This window comes from Perca fluviatilis, chromosome 23, assembly GCF_010015445.1.
Source record: "Perca fluviatilis chromosome 23, GENO_Pfluv_1.0, whole genome shotgun sequence".
NCBI lineage: Eukaryota > Metazoa > Chordata > Actinopteri > Perciformes > Percidae > Perca > Perca fluviatilis.
In genome coordinates, this window is record NC_053134.1 from 25,728,472 (window position 1) to 25,750,090 (window position 21,619).

The 21,619-nt window shown below is 41.0% G+C and overlaps 1 protein-coding gene across 2 annotated transcripts in view; it reads left to right on the forward strand.

Moving 5' to 3' along the window:
- hmga2 (high mobility group AT-hook 2) overlaps nucleotides 1–21,619 on the forward strand; it is a 57,935-nt gene that overhangs the window by 32,591 nt on the left and 3,725 nt on the right. For both annotated transcript variants that reach the window (XM_039792422.1, XM_039792423.1), the window contains one exon: nucleotides 14,982–15,014. In XM_039792422.1, coding sequence (XP_039648356.1) covers nucleotides 14,982–15,014 — 33 coding nt within the window. The remainder of the gene's footprint in view (nucleotides 1–14,981; nucleotides 15,015–21,619) is intronic.

A 21,619-nucleotide genomic window follows, 5' to 3' on the forward strand; every position in this document is an offset into this window, starting at 1 on the left:
TATACGCTGAACCAAAAAAACAAAAAACTATTCTGTAAATGCAAAATTCAATACACCAAATAAGAAGCAAATAAATATTTGTAAAGTCTAAGCAGACATATTGCATTTCTACTTTTCTTGCTCTTTTCCTTTGAGGTACTCTGGGAACAGATTTCTCTTCAAACAGCAGAGGCTCCTTAATGGAGCCGATCCAATTTGTCTGCGCCTTTCTTTCCTTTCAGAGCACCCCCCCAAAACCCTACCAACAAAAGCCTGCTTGTCTGCTAGGAATTTTCCACATTCCTTGCAACGACAGACATTTTTCTTCTGTACAAAGGGGCCTTCGGCAAATTCCCCCTAATCGCCGGGTTTAGTTGGATTTCTGATAGGTGCGATTCACAACTCTGGTGGGGCGTAATGGCTGGCGAGGGAGGGGCTATGCTACTTGCCTGTAGCTGTATCTATAAGACCTCCTGGTTTATTTCCATCACTTCATATGGCATCCCAGCATATGGCTTTTATCCTAAGCCATATGGTATGATGGCTGTTCAAGAGGAAAAGCTAGCAGTGGTGTTTAGGTGTAATTTGGTCAAATAAAGGTGTTTTTTACTGTATGGGTTCTGATGCTATGCACTGAGTCAACAGAAGAACCTCCTCCACATAACCTTTTGAATACAATACTGTCATTTTTAGAGGAAGACCTGCGTGTTTGAACAAGTTGGAGTGCCTGTTCTGGAGTCACCCAGACAATAATAAGCTGTAATCAGACTCTCCCACAGAAGACCTGTGAGTGGTGTTGACTACCAAGATTTAATATTCTTTGCTTCTTTCTGGAACCCCAAGCCTGAATCTGGTTGGTCCACGGGGTCAAGATCAAGGCATAGCAAAGTTGTTGTTGAAAAAAAAAAAAAAGAACGAGAGAGAGAGAGCGAGAGAGAGTGAAAAATAGAAAGCATGCACATGTGGGCGAGAGATCGAGGGAGTGTGTGCGTATGGACAGAAGGAAAGAGACAACTTTAGAATCTTGTGACTTGTGGTGCAAAAACAGTTATGTTTTGGCCAAGGCCAAGGTTCTTTCTTTTGGGAGGAAGTGAATGGAATGGCTACCTGCCTTTTAGAGTTAAGGTATTATGTGTAAAAAGCTTTCAGTTTGTCCTGAGGTTGATGCTGGAGGAGGGCTCATGAGGGCTCATCAAAATTGAAGGAGCATGAAAGTGTTCAGTTAGTGTCATCTGCTTTTCTGACTGCAAGGTATGTACGGTTGGAAATGTGGGTCTAAAGTTTTTTTTTAGACCAAACATGGATCATTTGTGTTTATAAATTGCACGTCAATTTAAAAATTTGAACACATCAATCTCTACGAGCCTATCCACACTGAATCCGATACTTTTTTTCACCCCTTGCAGCTGTTTTTCAGATGCCGATAAAAACAAGCCAACCAATAATTAATTCTGAATTAACAGACCATAATTAACCTGCCTGTTGTCCTCGGGTCAAATTTGACCCCTTTTCAAAAAGTATCTATATCAGAAATTTGGGTTTCTTTCAACCAAATTGTCAAAAATGAACATGGATGGTTCTATAATCTATAATCTATATCTCAAGTAAAATGAAGGATCAGTTCACTACTTTCATTGAATTTTGGGTGTTTTATTAAATTTTATAGCATATTTCTGCTTTTTAAACTCAAAATTTGCGTTATTGAGTGTAAAACTCGAATAAGTAGGTTTAGTGGGAAAAAAGCATCAAATGTAAAAGTAACAAAAAATGTCGACAAAATTACAAGTGCCAATCAGTCAAACAAAACGACAAAAAAGCAACAAAAATATCAATAAAGCGTCAAAAACTTAAAAAAAAAATTCAACAAAAACTGCCAGAAGCTGGAAAAAAAAATTCTTTAGCCAGCCAACATTTCTTTAGCCAGGGTTGACTACTTCAAAGAAATAATAATTTTACTGGCACATTGTAGCTTCCATAATAAATTGACTCATAAATAAAAGTTTCCCAGACAGATAGACCGTTCACTTCAGCAGTCTATCAATTCCCTAGTGCTTTACAATCTTGTCAGATTAGTCAAAAGTTGACCTACCTAATGTTTGGCAACATTTAACAATTTAAATGGTGAACATTCCAGGTTTTAAACAGCCTCATACTCTACACAGCATTTCATCCGAAGCATATCTCATGACAGACGTTTCATCCATACAGGCTTGTGTTTGTGGAGGGGACGTTGGTCAAATGATCCATTTGGCTTCAAAGGAGGTCCAAAGGTTAGCCGGGCCCAGTAACGGTTAACCAGAGCAAACAGCAGCAGCACCTATCTTGGGATAATTAACACTTAAGACGACAAGGACAGCAGAGCCGGAACACATTACACTTTATACACACACACACACACACACACACACACACACACACACACACACACACACACACACACACACACACACACACACACACACACACACACACACACACACACACAGTACAATCAGGTGCACGTACGCAAATACATATCAGATACAGTTATTAACATGTATTAATGCTATACATGAATTACATGTTAAAACGTAGTAACAGGACTATAACTTTCAGAAAATAGAATCCAAAGCTGTAGTAAATTTGAAGATGTTTGTGGTGTTGTAATTTAATTTAGTAACGTAGTCTATAGTACTTAAAGGTTCAGTAGGTAACTTCCATAAAAAAACATTTTGTCATATTTACTGGAACTGTCACCAATCCTGACAGTAGCACAGGAGGCAGATTCTCTGTGAAAACATCCCGTTTCCTCTGCCTTCTCCTGGTGCTCCTAATGGCATTGGCAAGTTTCCAACCGTGCCTGAAGGAAAACAACCAATCAGAGCCGAGGAGTCTCTAGGCAGTGTCAATTACTGCTCATGAACTGTGGTCAAACTAGGCAGAGCTGTAAAGTGAGAAAGTTTGGGACTAGGGATGCAACGATTATAGATTTTGTTGGAATGATTATAGTCTGAAGAATAATCACGGTTTCACAATTATTATGCATTAAATGATTGTACTACTAAAGTATAAAATAAAAGTTAGTGTTATGTATTGCTGTCTTTCTTTAGATTCTTTTTTTTTGTGGCTTTTGTTGCCCTTTATTTATAGGACAGATTAAGACAGGAAAGTGGAAGAGAGAAGAGGAATGCCATGCAGCAAAGGTCCGCTGGTATTAACTTAACCCACGGCCGCTGCAACAAGGACTGAGCCTCTGTACTGGGGCGCACGCTCTACCAGGTGAGCTAACCAAGGCCCCCATGTATTGCTGTCTTTGGAAACAGAACACAGTAAAAGTTAGAAAATGATAATATGATCAATTATCAACCTTTTTTTAATTTTAATTCATCTGAAAAGATGAGAGACTAGAAGTGAATCAGTCACACCATAGTCTATGTCCACGACGTTCCACTTCCGGGATTGCTCCGTTTTTCGACAGAAATACCGCCGGATTTCAGGCACCCAAGTCTACCCTGATCAGACCCACCTGGCGACCTGGGTCGTGAAGCAGAGTAGATCGACGAGGGTTACCCCATTCAAACACACCGTCGCAGGGCCGGATTGGGACTCATTTTCAGCCCTGGATTTTCATGCCTTAGACCGGCCCACTTTACTTCACGAATGACTATATTAAAAAAATGTAATCAAAACCTTAGTATATAAGTTTGCAATAGCGCCCTGTTCTCTACATCCTTGTAATTCGGTGTATTTTGTAAAATATCACTATTTCCAAGTTGCTTCACAATGTAGATTTATTAGAAAAGTAAACATCTTAACAACAACCCAATGATGTTGAACAATATCAGAATCTGTTTCTGTGCAAATAAGTAATCACAGATTAAATAAAGAACAAGATACATTGTATTGCACTTTCTAATGACATCTATTTTTTCCTTTGAATATTTCATACAACTTTCATAATGGGTCACAAGTAATATTTGGGCATAAAAAGTGATTATATTGTAGCTAATCTGATCATGTTTGCTTGTTCACACACTGTGATACAACAGCTTACAGTAGATGTGCCATCCACACTGACAGCAGCTATCCCTAATGCACACTACTGGCTCTGCTTCTGACACTAAATCACATTTTATAAATTGTCATAATTCTCAGCAAAAATCTCTCCTTTTTACAAAGCTTTCTGATCAAGTCAAGTCAGTGTCATTATGGTAGTGCCGAATTATCTGGCATCATTAATTATCCCAGGGCATTTTTCATATAGAGCAGGTCAACACCACACTCTTATTAATTCTTATAATACTCAGTCAATGATCAACCCTACCTGCCCAAACTGGAGTTCTGGGCTCATATAGCTGCTGCTTGGTAACCTTACTGGCTCTTCATTGTCACGGTTAGCAGCAAACTGGACTAGTAGGCCTACTAGCTGCTGCTGCGGAGCTACAAGAACAAGTTTGATTCATATACATAGACGCTGGTTTGCAGGCACTTCTCCTAACTAACTTAGCTAACCTGTCTCAACGTCTTCATTTGGCGTTTTGCTAAAAATAGAAAAAGTTAATCTGGCCGCGTCACTTTCTAGAGCTTTCCTTTTTTAAATTGACACCTTTTCAGTGCCGTTTTGCGCTTTCTATTACCCGTTTAAAACAGCTTTTTTTTGCTCGCGGTGGCAATTTCTTTTTTAGCAAGGTGCTGCCGTCGGAGGACTCCGAACATAAATAGGTCATCATTAACCAGGCTGCACTCTGCGAGTGGGCTGCATGAATGAAGAGAACAGTGGGCTGCAAGAAAAAATAAATACTGTAAATACAAAAAGTGGGCTGCGAGTGCAGGCAGCATAGGGACAGCATCCATAATATTCAACTATGATTTCAACCCAGTGCCATACCTGAACACCGGCCCTCACAACCAAACAACCAGACCGGCCCACCGGGAATTCTCCCGGTGCTCCCGATTAGCCATCCGGGCCTGCACCGTCGACCTGGGTACAAACCTGATTGAGCCACTGGTGTGAAAGGGGTATTAGAGCCTCCTCAGCTCTGATTGGTTGCTTTCCAAATGCCATTAGGAGCACCAGGAGGAGGCAGAGGAATGCAAGTTTTTTTTTCCACAGATGATCTGATTAATGTAAGCAAATGTGACAAAAAGTTGTTTTTATGAACGTTACCAACTTCACCAGCTTTAACGGAGATTTGAGGCTGCCGTCACACATGTGTCTGTCTTGTTTGCGTGCAGCTGCATTTCACCAGAGTTACACTGTGTCTCATCCCCTGTAATTAAGGTTGAAAGTGGTTGCAGTAGCTTCAGCATCAGCTGATAGCCCACACACTGCTCTCACTTACGATATTTAAAAGGTGCTTCCACTGAAATGCTTGGATGGTTAAACAGCTTTCCAGTGTCGGGACTGAGGCTTTTTTTTTTTTTTCGCTCAGTGACTTACAACGCAGCACATTAGCATAGCAGTGCTTCAGTCCTACGTGTGTATCTACACAGATTGCGTTCAGGCGTAGTACCGAGTGTAGGCCACCTGCGTTTCAGCAGCACTCTGAGCCCAACACACAATCAAATGGGACAAAATACACTTGTGTGTGAAAATAGGGGTCACATTTACACACATATAGTGAATAGCGAGTGAAATGTGAGCCATTACATGGCTTGTGTTGACAGTTTAATTGTTTAAAATAGGATGGACGACGGAAAAACACGGCTGAAACGCCTCCTGTTTAGACATGCCAGTAGACCTCGTAGTTCTGTTTATTTTACATTGATGCCTTTTAGTTCTGGTCCAGGTCGTGTTCACACAGACTTTTTACAAACAAAAACTAAAAATTTTTGATATGAAATAACTTTTAATACAGTAAAGCCCATTCACGCTCCCTGGAGAATGGACCCTGTCTGTTTCGGACACTCCATGAGCCTTCAGGATATGCTGTCAGCTCTTCACACAAGTCTCACAGTCAAATGGGGAAACTGTAATTAGGGTCGCTGAACACATTCATGCTCCTTCTGTTTGGATTTCAATTACCCTGTAGTGTTTCCTGTAGCACCACCCTGTGTTTTCATTCTGCCTTCTTAGGACCTATTGCTGGGTCATTACGGTGTCTTGCTTTAGACTTTGCCGTGTTCGGTTGCAAAGCATGCTGGACAAGAGAAAAGGGATTACACCAAGCTGTCTGCAAGCTGTCTCAAGAGCAGTCTACAATTTAAGATGCTTCTGCCAATCTGTATTTTATTTGAACACACTGGAAGTGATGAATAGGCTGTGGCATTTATATGAGAACCAGTGAAGTTTCTGACACTGGAAAGTGATGATGAGGACAGCTAATGTGGTGCTGGAGAGAGAGAGAGAGAGAGAGAGAGAGAGAGAGAGAGAGGAGAGCACGGTGAGTGGCCCACCTCTTCTCAGAGGTGTGGCTTTTGTGAATGGTGGCCTGTACAAGGTGCTCGGCAGAACGGGGGCATTTCTTCCTTTGATCAGAGGAAGACTTCTGGAAAGAGGCTGCTGGGTGTTTGTAGAGCTGAGGGCCTAGAGCGCCGCATTCTTGGAGCAGCAGAGGGATTGGGTTTCAGCTGAGGGGTCTCCACCATAGGGCTCCTACTTTTAGCCATACTTACCTAGCGTACCTCGGAAGGGTTGAAGCTGCCCAAAGCTGCCCTCATGCTATGCCTCAAGCTGCCCCCCGAATCACTTTTAGCAGCTGGGCCAACAAGTGATTCATAGTGTTAGGCCCAGGCAACATCAAAGAGAGCCAGAGCCTGTAAAAGACAATGCTGCCATTTCTCTTTGCTGGTGTAGACGGGGAGGGGGCTGGTTTGGGGCAGTGGGAGTGAGGCTCTACCAGCAGGAGTGGCTTCTGTACTTAAAGGTATTGGGTTTCACTGATGTTTTTTTGGAATACTTTGTCCCAGATGCACTGCAGTAGATTTTACTGTCAAGACTGTAACATTGAGGACTCTTCAATAATTGTCTTTATGGTCACTGTAACTACATTCAGTTGTGTGCCTGCTGTTACTTTAATTGATTTTCAAGTATGGATTTGAACCCTTACTTACTCATTTTGTAGCCTGAGCTGCCTTGGCTGCAGTCTTAATTAACATGTTTTCTTTGCTGTATCACATAATGCTTCAAACAGGGATTTATTTTTCAGTTTTACAAACTAGTGATGCTTAGGCATAGGCCCCCCCAGAAATATCATTAAAAACCATGCTGTGTATTGCAAATAACATAAAGATGTATACTTTAAATATCTGTGTAAGTAGTAAAACAATACAAACCTCCAAAAAAGGCTTTTTAAGTTTAGACACATTTTGAGTCCCCCCCCTCCCTTGCCTCACAGTGGTTTGGTCCACTGCCTACTGTACCAGAACCTACTGGTAGTTGGATTCGCTACAGTAACCTTAGTTGTGGAATGTAGTAAGTAGGTTGTCCAAGGCTGTTTTATTCACATTAAACATCGGATGAAGTTTTTCTTTTCACAAATGGAAATGATGCTGAGTAATTAATAAATTAGTCATGACAAAAAAGTTTGCTATGCTAGTGTAATATAATGTAACGTTACCTAGCTTGTTTAATAGCTTGTTGGATAGAAATGCACCCACTACATCTAACGTTACCACGGCGATAAGCCTAACGTTATGTGTGTGAACTGATATTAGGGTTATTATTGAAGATCTAGAGTTGTGTTTTGCTCAATATGAAGTTAAGTGGTTGATCAGTTAAATATATATCCTCTGTCCCAGACGAAACCTAATATTATCATTTTAGAATTATAATATGACTGCGTGGTGAACCTATGAACCTAACTCATATTTAGACATCTGACGTTAAAGAATTGTGTTGTTGTTGCCCAGATAAAATTACAGAGAAAAGAAAAACAGACATAAGATAATTTTTCATTACACCAAAACGCACAGTAAGTCCAATAAGTCCTCATATCAAGACAATTTGGTAACATATTTATAAGAATGGGTGCTTATGGAAATACTAACGTCACTATGTCACAGGCAAAGGAAAAAAAAAAAACAAAAAAAAAAAAAACCAAACAAGCCCGGGGGGGGGCCCGGCCCCGCCAACACAGGCAGGGGGGGGGGGGGGGAAAAAAAAAAAAAAAAAAAAAGAGGAGAAGATGAGAAAGAAAAAAAAGAAAAAGAAAAAAAAAAAAAGAAAAAAAAAAAAAAAAAAAATTTTTAATTTTTAGAAAAAAAAAAAAGGAGAAGTCCTCAGGGAGACCAGGGACAGTCAGGTGTAGAGTCTCAGGGAGACCAGGGACAGTCAGGCGGAGAGTCTCAGGGACCCCAGGGACAGTCAGGTGTAGAGTCTCAGGGAGACCAGGGACAGTCAGGTGGAGAGTCTCAGGGAGACCAGGGACAGTCAGGCGGAGAGTCTCAGGTAAGCGTGTTGAGCTTAGTTAATATTTTTGGAGGTGTGTGCTGTCAGGGTTAGCAGATGAGTTTTACCAGCGGCTCACTAATTTACATTATGATCAGCTAATTTAACAAGTGTACAAAAATATTGTATTTCTTTTATATGGGGACACTTTTTCAAAATAAGTCATTATGTTTTAAGGTTTTTTCGTGACTTGATTGTAAACATCTTAAAAATAAATACATGGTTTTAAAGAAGAATATTTTGGTCACTTTAGTCAGCTTTTTCATTGAATCAAGAGAAACAGTGAAAAGAAGGATAATGGTACAGCCTCCGTGCTACACTAATGATAGTATTAAGGCTTTCCTCTGTGTACACATGTCCTCTACCAGTATAATTGAGGCTGTATTATTTGTGTCCCCTTCAAAAATTCCTCTTCAGAAATTTTATGTTTATTGTCCCCCCCCCCCAACTGTTAGAGTAGATTTACACCCCTGTGCTTAGGTGGGCATAATATTAATGATAAAGAGAAAATGTGTTACAAGATTATTTGAAATAAGGAGAGGAAAGACATCAAATTACACTACAAAAATATAAAGGATAACCCAATAAACATCTATGGCTTTGGTGTTAATATACATAAATCAGGCTAGATAAAAAACAGGTTCTCCAATGTCCATGTTCTTCAGTGGTCTTGGTTCTTATTTCAAAATATTGACCTGTACTATCCATTTATTTGTTTACAAAATCCACAATGATTTTTGGAAAAGATGCTATGGAAACTATGGATGACCATTTCTACCAGGAAAATAATACAAATGCATCAGAATTATGACAAAGTCAAAGTTAAAGGATATAGACTATTGTAAATCAACCTTCAGCATGCAATCGACTTGCACTTTCTTAATCATTTTTAACATTTCTGACATATTCTAAAGGCCCTTCTAGGAATGGACATTGCAAATTAGCAGTAGCTATAAATGCTTATAAACTTTGTATTGGATAATTGTTGTACAATTCTTTATGTATACTGTATTTATCCCTATCAAATAAACAAATAAATAAACAAACATTATTGAGAAAACACATTTACATTTGACATAAGCTAACTACTTAGCTTAACACTACTGCCACAGAATACAAGTATACTGAAGTATGGAGAGAGGACAATACATTCTACCTAGAAAAATGTAGGTTCTTTGCATTCTAAAATCGTAAAATGTTTTAATTTATGTAAGGTGATACAAAACATAACGTGATTTAAACGACGTAAATGCAACACACTATGAACAGTACATTACAGAAGCAGAACATCTGACTGTTGCGTATGCTGTTGTAGGAAAGCGGGACAGGTGGAGTTTTCTGGCAATGTGGTCGAGCACCCTCCTACCCAACAACAAAGGAGGGGAGAGTTGTTTTAGAAGCCTGGCAGTGTTCATAGGGTGTGCATCCTCTTCTATGTGTGCACTGGTTTCCAAATTCTTCCTTCACTGCTGCTTGCATTCCTCATGCAGATCCTATCCGGTGTTGACATGGAATCCATTACTGTGTTTGAGCCTACAGACATACCAGCCAGAGCTGGCACAGAAAACACCAGCTGTTTGAACTGATCACTGGTGGGTGTGGGGGGTTAGGGACATGGTACTCTCTCCTCTTAGGGCCAGCAGCTGGCCGGGCTTATGAGCACCAGGGACTCTACATTTTCTTTTTACATTCTCAGATCTAATTGAGTGCTCAGCTGTTCAGCTCTGGCCAGAGCTACTTCCTGTGCAGTTGTGAGCTTGTGGATATCCTTCGCCCCACAGCGTTTGTGCAGTTTAAAAGACCCTGACACACCAAGGCGACTGCCGCGAGTGTCGCCCACCATCGCACAAGGTCGTTCCGGGCCTTTCTGTGTGGAGTTTGCATGTTCTCCCCATGTTTGCGTGGGTTTCCTACGGATGCCCGGTTTCCCCCACCATCAAAAACATGTACTAGGTTCTCCAGTGAGTGCCCTTGATCAAGGCACTGGCTCAGATCTGGAGTTGGTCCCCGGGCGCTGTGATTGGCTGCCCACTGCTCCCTTGAGGGATGGGTTAAATGCAGAGAATGAATTTCGCTACATACGTCACATACGTGTATGTGACAATAAAGTACCTTTACCTTACCTTGGCAGCTTGAAAACGGTAGTGAGGAAAGCAGACAAACTGAGAGCACCAAGCCCCCAGGAACAGTGCCATGTCTTAAGTCTTAGCGGCCGACGGTGGAATTGCAATGTCTGACAAGCCTCTGGCCCAGAAAAACTAAGGTTAATAAACAAATATCCTATACTGTGAAATTTAATATAAAGACGGTAATAGACCTCCCTCTCTCAGCATCGTCTGCACTGCTAAACAATTAGCCCCCTAGCAAGCATGCTAGCTTACGAGCCAGCCGGCCAGCCTCTAAATTAGTAAAATGTAACAACTTAATGTTTTTTTATGAAACCAGTGTATGCTGAAGGCATGTTGGGTGGGTGGAAAAAGCAAGCTAACGTTGGCTAACCAGCTAGCAGCTGGCCGGCTTCAAGAGTGTCTGGCTGCAGAACTCCACTGTGGAGTCTATTCCGGTTCCAGGCTCCACTGTCAGGACACCTCCACTGTTAGGACAGGAAATGCAAGCAGAAAAAAAGTCTGCACAAAAGCTCCAACAGTGGCTACACTTTCTTCGTAGGCTGAGCGTCTTTGGTGTCAACAGGACTCTTCTACTGTCATAGTTGAGAGCATCACAGCCTGGTTTTGAAACCTCAGTGTTCAGCTGAAAACCCAGAATACCTGGCTAGCACAAAGAGCCATGGAAATCATGGGAGTCATGCTGCGTTTACACGTGGCTGGCTATTTTCATAAACGGACATTTCAACCTCTCGGTTTTCAGAAAAGTGTTCGTTTATATGTACCCGTGTATATATGCCGTCAATGCAGTTAAGAGCACGCCAGACCTGTAAGTGGCGGTGTAACGAGAAGCACATCTTCTTTCTCTCTCTCGGCTGCCTAAACCTCAGTCTCAGTTTACATGCAAACGATTTCAAAAATCTCCACTTTGGCCGGAGTTTTTAGAAATAATCGTTTTCTGTGATAAAAACTGGGTTTTCGTGTAAATGAGAGGCCGAACCGCAGGAAAATCTTCCCTTCGTGTAAACGGGGACTCAGACAGCATCCTACACCCCAGGCTTTCTTTGACAATATATATATATTTTTTATTATTTTTGCCAAGTGTTAACGGTTCAGCAGATAAAATACCTGTAATACTGTACTATGATCCATACAGAAAGTTACATGTTACCTTTAATCTCAACAATGTTCCCTCCTAACTCCTGTTTAATCATATCAAGACTAGGGCTATCTAAATCTAAATTCTTGTTAATTTTGTTGGTTAGACCATTGTTCGTTTTTTGAAGTGTATTAATCCGTGATTTGGGGATCCTAAACACGCTGTTCTGTACTTATACATGTCCTGTGGCACTCATTTAGCTAGATCTCACCTGAGCAGTATTCGGTCATTCAAACACCTCTGAGTTGTAGTTTAAAATTTGTTACAGACAATTTAATAAAATTAAAGGTGCAATATGTAATATTGTGTGAAATACTGGCAGCTAGCGGTTAAAATAGTTACAGTACAAATTCAAAATACTGGAGAGTCGTTTCCCCCGCCCCCTCCTGCCCAGACTCGAAGTTCACGGAGGTTGCCAGGCTGAGACCGCAGCATTCACAACAATGTTGCTAGATGCTTTTCTCACATAGCCAGACATTACTTCACAGCACAGCAGAGTAGCTAACGTTAGATGCTAGTCTCACATAGCCAGACATTACTCCACAGCACAGTGTAGCTAACGTTAGATTCTGGCTATATTGACAGTCATAAAAGCCCGTGCTCATTCGGGGCTCTGTAACCAACTGACAGACACACTTTTTCGGTTTAAAATTACAGTATGAACCGCTAAAAACACAACAACCTCCCCGTCCTCTCCACACGCCAGTCAGGCACACTTCCTCGGCTTAGAATTACAATACGAAACGCTAAATATACCACTACCTTGCCGACGGAACACACTTCATTGGCTTAGAATTACGGCAACAATCGCTAAACACACTGCAAACTCACAGTCCTCTCTTTCCGATTTACAGCCCCCCTCTCGTGGTTTAAAATAACTCACCGTTGTCGGCTCCAGCCGCTGAAGAGGCTACATGCTGTAAACAGCCATGGGCTTGCCTGGTCCCCCGGTAACGTTAGCAGTAAGCAGGGTTAGCAAGGCAGCGTTAGCCAGGACCAGTCTGGATCACTTTACTGTCTCAATTGTTTTTGCAAGTAACCAACTCCGGTACTCTAGCTATATAATTCAATGTGAGAACACAAATGTTGAAATGACAAAAAATGCCCCTAGTAGCTGTGATAAATTAGCCTGAAGCTAATGCTTACCGGTTCAGGAGGAAATAAGCCAATTCTGCGTCCTTTTGGGATCTAAGCTGTCTCCATCTTTCAAATACATCTCCAATATTTACCAGGGGGTTGTTACGTCTCTGGTCACGCAACTGTTAGAAACATGCTGTTTTCTTTTTTTTAGGTCGGGTAGAATCTATCTCTGTTGATCCTGTTCGTTTGTTTGCTGCTTTCATGGATGTACTACCGTTACAGCTGTAGCGTGCCGGGTTTACGTTTTTACAGGTATATCTGGCAACCCGACCTGGCTGTCAAACTGGGCCGTTGATAACAACACACAGATCAAAACATAAACAGAAATTCCGTCACGGAATGTAAATTTCAAAAAGAAAAATACTGAAATTAGCATTGTTGTCAGAAAAGATAGTATTTCAGTTTAACATGTTTCCTTAATATCTGATGAGGCATTGGTGTCATTTTTGGATTTATTACAGTACAAATATTACATATTGGACCTTTAAGGGTTTTATTCGGGCTCGGGTCCACAAATACAGTTATTGGATGCAGGCACGGAGAACTGACCAGCAACCGTTAGCTCTGAGTAGTGGTTAGCTCTAGTCAGAGACGGTTTAGCTCCGGTTAGCTTGTTAGCTAGACTGCCGCGGAGAGGGGTAACAACCAGACTCTGATAAATGACGTTTGGGGAGCTTTCACAGCAGTGTGACCGCGTTGTTTCTACGGTTTTATTAGTACAGTTAATCCCAATTGCTAGACCACCAGCAGCATGCTACTACTAACGTAATGATAGCCTCTTTGAGCAAGTGCAACGTTGACGCTGTCATGCACGCAACTTCACGAGGGGGAGGGGCTGGAGGCAGCTGGTGTGTGCGCTCTAAAAAAATACACCGTTGTTTGGAAAGAAGATTTAATTCGGATTGTATCTACCTGGGTGGGTCTCAACTTACCTGGGTGGTGCGCCAAAGTAGAACCTATGTATGAGAAACACTGCTCACTGCATAAAGTATATTATGATGACTCTTGTGTTGTACAAGGGGCAGTGTGTAATTTTGTTTGCTAGTGGCAGTCTGCATGCAACATGAGCATGTCCATGCAGAGTGATTCTTGGAGTACTCTACTTATGCGTGTACAAGACGTATGTATGCACTATGTTGTGTTGAATTCTTTAAAACGGCAGATATTGTTTGATTTTCCAAGACAAATTTCCTTCGGGACAATAAAATGTTAAAATTGTGTAAACTTTTTCAGTGAAAGTAGTTGTTGATTTATATTTAAATAGCCTAATTAATCAACATTTGACAGTGCAAACAACTAATTCTGTTAATGGAGTATTTATTTTGCCGATCCTGTCCACACCATGCACCCGGAATGCTGTGTGGACTAGCTACTCCACAGCGCTGTGGAGGAAGGTCTGGCAATGTGACTCTCCTCATCTAACAATAACACTGTTTTTTTCATTATTAGTGTTTTTTTCCTGTGAAATTGAACAAAATATCAGCAACAGCTTTTTTTCAATTTTGTGTAAAGATTTTTGTATATTCCAATAACACCAGAAGAATTTAGATGTGCAAAATGAACAAATTATTAGTGAAACTATGTCCCTCTCCTTGGTGCAGTCAGTTATTATAAAAACATGCACATTGTGACATAGTTTTACCTTTGCTGTTGCCTGCTCTTTTGATAAACCTTTTGATAAACCTACTAAAGAAGACCATGTTCTCTGTGTCAACTGATTATTTTGTAGAAATCTGTTGAGTATTAAACAATTGCGCAAGTGTGATGGAATTAAGATAAATTGGTAAGGAAGTAATTGAAAGGTAGTTGTGTTAATATATTTAACGTTGAAAATTATTTTAAATACATAAATAAAACAATTATTTTCCCTTTTTCTCCTTGTCTGTGCAAGTCCCTGCGGGTAGCGTTTGGCGATTGAGGCTGGAATAGGCCTGTGCAGAGGGGAATTCATCGTAACTGTGTTGCTGTCAGATTTTAGGTGATCATTAATCCCACTCGACTCTTAAATGACCAATCACTGCAGGTGTAGTTACTGTACATTGTTTTAGACCGAGTCTTAATGTTAATTCTGTTTTGTCACTTTCATTTCCAGTTGAATCATGAACCAGTCAGACTTAAATTTCTGCTAAGCCGCCACGTGACTTATTGTTAAATGACAGCTAACAACTTCTTCTTGTAAATGATAGAAGTGGAGGACGAACACTAACCTCTGCCTTCTGCTCTTTTGCAGCCACAGCAAGTCGTCCAGAAAAAGCTTGCTCAGGTAAGATCAAAAGGATTGTGCGTACGCACACGCACGCACACACACACACACACACACACACACACACACACACACACACACACACACACACACACACACACACACACACACACACACACAACCTAATCCTTATTACCCTACATTATGCATACAAATTAACGCAAAAATGAGTAGATGCAAATTGCTTTTAACGGCACAAATTCTTTTGATGCGTGATTAACGCACGTGCGTTCTGTGATTTGAGCCGATTTGCGCTCCAGGCAGCACCGTAGTTTGGGAAATCAGGAAGCGAAACAGCAGTAATGTTGTTGATGGCTAGCAGAAACAATCCTCCTTGAGCAGAAATGGATAAAGATAAGGGACTTTGGAATGGCAAATTCAGTTTCAAAGCCCTTCCAGATGGTTCTCTCAACGAGATTAATGTTATTTGCATGTACTGTCTTGTTGTTACATTTAGCTGACCAATGTACAATGTGTCTGTTGCTATAATACACTCTGCTTCCATGGATAGTGTTAGCAAAATTTTAGTCTTACCTTGCCAGAGCTATCTCCACAGCGCTGCGGAGGAAGGTCTGGCTAGTCCACACAACATTCCTGGATAGGAGAAATGAGGGACATCTGGCGGAACCTCCGGCGGCACCGGAACTATCCCGTAAATGAAACGTCGTCGATATGGACTAGCTAAAGTTAGTATTATTGTACATTGCTCGCTCAACGTTTATAAGTCAAGGTAAATTGAGTTTGTAATAAAAGCTGCAGGAGGCAGAATAAAATAATAAACGCCAGAATTTTAAGTAGAGTGAGTCCTATTTTCTATGTAGCCCTTTGAGATCACATGATTCGAGGCTCTAGTTAGCTACATAAACATGGACTTGAATTAGCCCCAGCCGTGAGCTAGGGTTAACAGACGGCTGAGCTACAGGCTGGTCTGCCGCATTTACGTTTCCTTCAAAACCAAACATACCATATTTTTCTACTCTGATGCCAATATAGGCAAAATGACATTGTCAGTGCTTTCCAGAACGGTTACAAAAGATCATTGCAAAAATGAGTGCTTTCTGATCTGCAAAGTTACGAGTAACGTTTGATTAAGTTTAGACCAGAAAACAAAAACTGACACTGTGGGAAACAGTGAAAAAAAAAAAAAAAGCAGAGTTGCATGCTTTGTTGATCCATCCATCCACCCCAACTTCCTCCCTAGCGCTAACAACAAGCATTTTAATTCCAACTTTGATCCTGACAGACAAGTTATAATTGACTCAACCACTTAAGGTCCTTGTCAGGCAAACATAGGAGGTTGCTACTTTTTTTGTTTTGTTTTTTGTTTCCGTGATGGGCCCATGGAAGAATTCCGTAAAATGAACACAGCCCCTTAAGTTAAGGAAAAGGTCGTGGGTGGGCTTACGTTTCCAACAACGGGACGGTTGGGTTTAGGAAAAGAAGAACGGGACGGTTGGGTTTAGTAATAGAAGAAAGCGACAGTTGGGTTTAGGAAATGTGAAACGCGGAACACAATCCCTGGTCTCCTGGGTGAAAGTCCTGTGTTTGACCCATCCACCCCCCCAACCAACCTCTCTACGGATTTCGGGTTTTCATACTACTCGCTACCGTAGTCGCTCCTAATGCTACGTCATCTTCTCATTGACTTTACACTGGCATTGTTTTCCGTGGTGGCCACACAGAATATTTGTGCCACGACCACCTAATGCGGTGTTAACAGTTCGTGATCATTTCACAGAATTCTGTGAGACCAGGCTGGCTTGGAACATTGCTGCAACAGTAACTCACCTTGTAGCTCAAGTTTACAGTAGTGCTGGCATTTTTCCTAATAAAAGGTTGGGCCAGATGAAAAAAGTCTGGCAAAAGTCACATCTGTAAACACCGGAGTGGCATTTGCAAGAAAAGAGGTGCGATGAGACATGAGAAAAATTTATCTTTTAATCCTAAATAAATGCATCTATTAATCTTAGAGAGATATTCCAAAGACAACTGCAGTTCCTCCACGTGTGACTGTTCACAAATGGCAGATATTAGATGCTGTCTTTTGTTGTTGGCGTGAGCACCTACATCAGAGGGAGAATAAAAGCTGAATGGTAATAAGCCAGTGCAACATGACACAGAACCCCCACCCCCAGCATTCCCTCACACTCCAGGAATCCACCAGCCTCCCTCTGTTCACTGGTGCGGGCCACTTCTTGGTGTGAATGCATAACTTGGCTTTGATTTGTGGCTGTGTGGGAACAGGGCTGAGGTAGTTGGGAGCCGATGTGAGGCCCTGGGAGCTGCACGCCATAAAAATGTCATTTAGCTCTCCCACTTTGATAGGCTGCTTTATCTCAGCCCCACCACCACTAGCCTGTTCAAACCCTCAAACCCCTTTCATTCCAGTGCTTGGGTGGGGTGGATACATGACCCAACAGAAAGCTACAACTTTACACACGCACATAGCACAGATTAGCATTGAAGTTTCAGCTACCAACCAGATCTCCTATTTTCCATGCCCCTATGTTCTTTTTTTTTGCACAAAAAACACAATTGCAACAATTTCAATATGTCTCCTCATTGAAGGCTCAGCCAAACTAATGCGGGTTACACACCACAGGAAAATAAGCAGATTTTGCAATCGTCAGCAAAGCCCAGATTTTTTGATGGTTCTGAAGATTATCTTGCCAGATTTGTGCGACTGTGGTGTGACGTATGTTAAGAGTGTTTTATTTAAATCCGCCGATCTAGCGTGGATGTAGCCTAAGACTAACTAACATTGTGAGTCACAGAAGTGGGCTCTTGCAGAATCTGGAGTGAGATACAATTTGAAACTCTCTGCACTAATCATCATTAGAAATTCACACCAGCATTTTCACGTTTTTTAAAAGTTCACTATACATGCTAGAATGCAACATAATAGAAAGATACTTAATTCAATTAAATTTTATTTATAGTATCAAATCATAAGAGTTATCTCAAGACACTTTACAGATAGAGTAGGTCTAGACCACACTCTATAATTTACAAAGACCCAACAATTCCAGTAATTCCCTAAAGAACAAACATTTAGTGCAACAGTGGTGAGGAAAAACTTCCTTTTAGGAAGAAACCTGGGACAGACCCAGGCTCTTGGTGACAGTGCCAAATTGTAATTGTCTTCTTACTTTCTCTTGTTTGTTTTTTTAAGTGGCAGTTAGCAAATCATCATGTGGTTGAAGAGATGGTTTCCCAGTTCCAAATTATAATCTCGGAAGGTGTGAATGGGGCCAACAGTTAAAAGGACTGAATGAATGGAATCACACCCCAATTTAGAGAGTAATTTAACACCCGGCTGAAAAGCAGTTTTTTGTGGCACTCTCTGGTAGTAAGTTCCAAGCCTGTTTGACCTCTGACCACACCCAGGTGAAGTCATGGCCCTGACACAATAGGCAGATGGCAAAGAACTAGTGGCGACTAAAGGCTGTCTGTGGTCACCTCTTCTTGGCCACAAAGTTGCACTTGAACACAACCCCAAAGACTACAGCCTATGGCCAACTAGCACCTACGTTCTGCACCTGCATGAGAGGAAATAACTCTCCATGCCAGCAGGTGGAGGTAATCTACTGTATTTGTTATTTAGAAAGGGAAACCGAATATACAAACCATTGCTATGATACAACTGTTCGCTTGAATCAGCAGCTGCAGCACAGAGACTACTGTTTCCCTCCCCGCCGGGATGACAGCGAATACTGGGAGATGGCTGGCCACACTATCCATATACTGGGCTGTCAACTGTTTCCTTGGCAAAAAAAAGTCTCCCTGTGGTGAGGAAGTAGAGGGACCAAGTAGCCAGTTGCGACCGGCTGGGTAGTTAGCTTGCTAATTCCACCTACCGTGCTTTCACTGGTTAAAGAAAATGAGCCAATCAAAGTTGTCACTCATCTGGCGATAGCAAAGTGCTTTCCTACGATGTGAAAGAGTCTATGATGAGAAATAAGTTAGTTACGTTTTATTAAGTTGGCCAGCTAGTTATTTTATTAGTATATTTTGTAATGTGTAGGTTAGGGCTTTGACTCTGAACTTCGTCAATCGAATATAAAAAAATAAATAATGATATTCGAACAAATATTAGGCAGCCTTTAATATCTGCAAGCCCGTCGCTCGGCCGTGGCTCATTTCCTGGTTCTCCTTCTCCATAAACAACGTGAAATCAAGGAGAGGGTTAACTTCTCCTGCTCCACATTCCCCACCGTGGTCAGAAAGAACAGGGGAGACACTTTGTTCCCCTCACTAGGACTCTAGAGTCGCTACTCGCTCTGAAGCTACCGGTAATCACCGTCACTCTCTCACTCTACACACACTCCCCACACACACACCTGCGCACAAGTATAAACATCAGACCGCTTAGGTAGGCTACGGTGAAAGCTCCAAACTTCCTGTCGAAAGCATGCTGTTTGTGTTTAATCCAGGGTCTGACTTTTAATAATATTAACAATTTTAAAAATTGTGTTTTTCTTCTGAAAACATCATTGTCTGCCTATTGACATTGACTGATACATTGCCCTCTGGTGGACAGAACATATACAACTTAAGTTTATATAAAAATATCGAATATTAATATAATATAAACAAACAAACTTCAAAACAAAAAGCCAATTTCTAGGTATGGTGAAGGGTATGTGATGATGTGGCCCCCCCATATTTTAATTCCAAAGGCCAAGGGAACTTTATCAGGATGCATAGTATCCTGGATCCATGAAATAACTGGCCTTTAAAAATAAACATCTGCCTGCCTCTATGGGAATTTAACATAGAGGTGTACTTACTTATGCCCCCTGTATTTTAAGGAAGAACATTTTTTTATTTACGATACATTATTCATTCACAAAGAAAATTGGTGTCTTTAAAGATTGGATTTTTCCTCATTTTTTTAATTCATTAATTTTAATTCATTAATTTAATTTATTTCTCTTTTTAGTCAACTTTAGCATGGGTGTCCTAATTTTTTCACATGACTGTAGATCATTTCAAATACATGTTTATGTTGAAATAAATATACCTATACATGTAATTGTATGTTTTCCCTCTTATGGACATAATGTGCAAAAATAGATATTCCAATAGTTTGAAAATACAGTATGTTTTTTAGAAGGAACATTCACGTCAATTTTGGCCAGTTTTGACAGCCCTATGTGCATTTGATTGATCAGATGAGATGAAGATGAGAAGCTCCTTTCCGTTTTTCTTCTCAGCTGACAAAGTATGCATTACATACGCCTAGGTATGCCTTTGTGGAGTGGTTGTCAGTTTTCCCCATATTTGAGGGATATCACATCTCACATCTCTGTATGATGACATGTTTTCACCCTTTTCAAGGTTAATTTATTGTCGTTCTACGACACAGAGTGCACAGCGAGATGCAAGTTCTTAAGATAGGATGGTGCTTGACCATTACCAATTTGTAATGTTTCCAGTCAGGATGCTTTCTGTTGCTCACCTGTAAAAGTGAACCAGAACTTGGCACAGGAGTTTTGCTTTCTTCCGTTTCCTTAAGAAATACACCCTCAAGGTGGTTGGTGGCTGGTTGGAACAGCTATGAACACTTTTTTCTTCAGACGTGGTCATACGACTTGTTTGAATTTTGTAATGTCCCGAAAGTGTGCACTTTTATATTTATATTATTTGACATATTACTGCATTAATTCTACGATGGGGAGGTAAATCTGGGACCACCTTTGTTTCCCCCGAGTCCGCAACATTCAGTGCCTCTGGGTGGGGGTGGGGGGCAATATGATTAAAAGCTTCTTTTCGGTCCCCCACCTTTGCTACCACCACCACCACCTTGTTTCTCGTCTGCTTTTGTTTGCCCTTGTCACACATGGTAGCCTTTCAAGACTGAAGTGTGTGAGCACTAATGAATGGAGTTGGAGCTGCATGGCCACAGCCTGGGAAAGGAAGAGGGTTGTAAATTGTGTCAGTTAGCCTCCCTGAATAAAATTAAGCCATGTGGAAAATAAATCCATTGCGTCTGAGGAGGGAGGGGGACGTGTTTTTTTTTCTTATGCTCCTTTAACTTGAGATCTTGCCTCATAATGTTTAGACCTTTTTACTAAGTATCAAAGGTATTCCACGTAACTGGTGTCTGTACACTGCGAACTGAGCCTGCTACCAGCCAAAGCAGCAGAATTCTGCCTGATATAAATGTAACACAGATTCAAATACAGATATTTTTGTTACATGAACAAATTCACATACATGGAATAGCTTTTCATTACAACCCTACTAGCTATGAAGCCTATGCACATAGTATAACACCTCCCAGGCGTGGGTCAGTGTTGACAGTTAAATTATCCTCAACAAAAGAGTAAGTGAGACAATGAAAACGTGCTGCCGTTCAATGTAGCCGCTCTCATCAGAATGTTTATTCAACTTAATTTCAGTGTAAAGTCTGTCACAGTACTTTCTGCTTAGTGTAGAAACGATCCAAATCAGGATTTCTATCAAAATAAACAATAGAAATACAAACATGGCTATTTTCAAAATTCTACACTCAGTTACACATGTGTTGGGTACACATGATGATCCTCTTGTACAACTTTTGTATCTATACTACCCAGTATCTTTTACCTTCTTTAATCAGT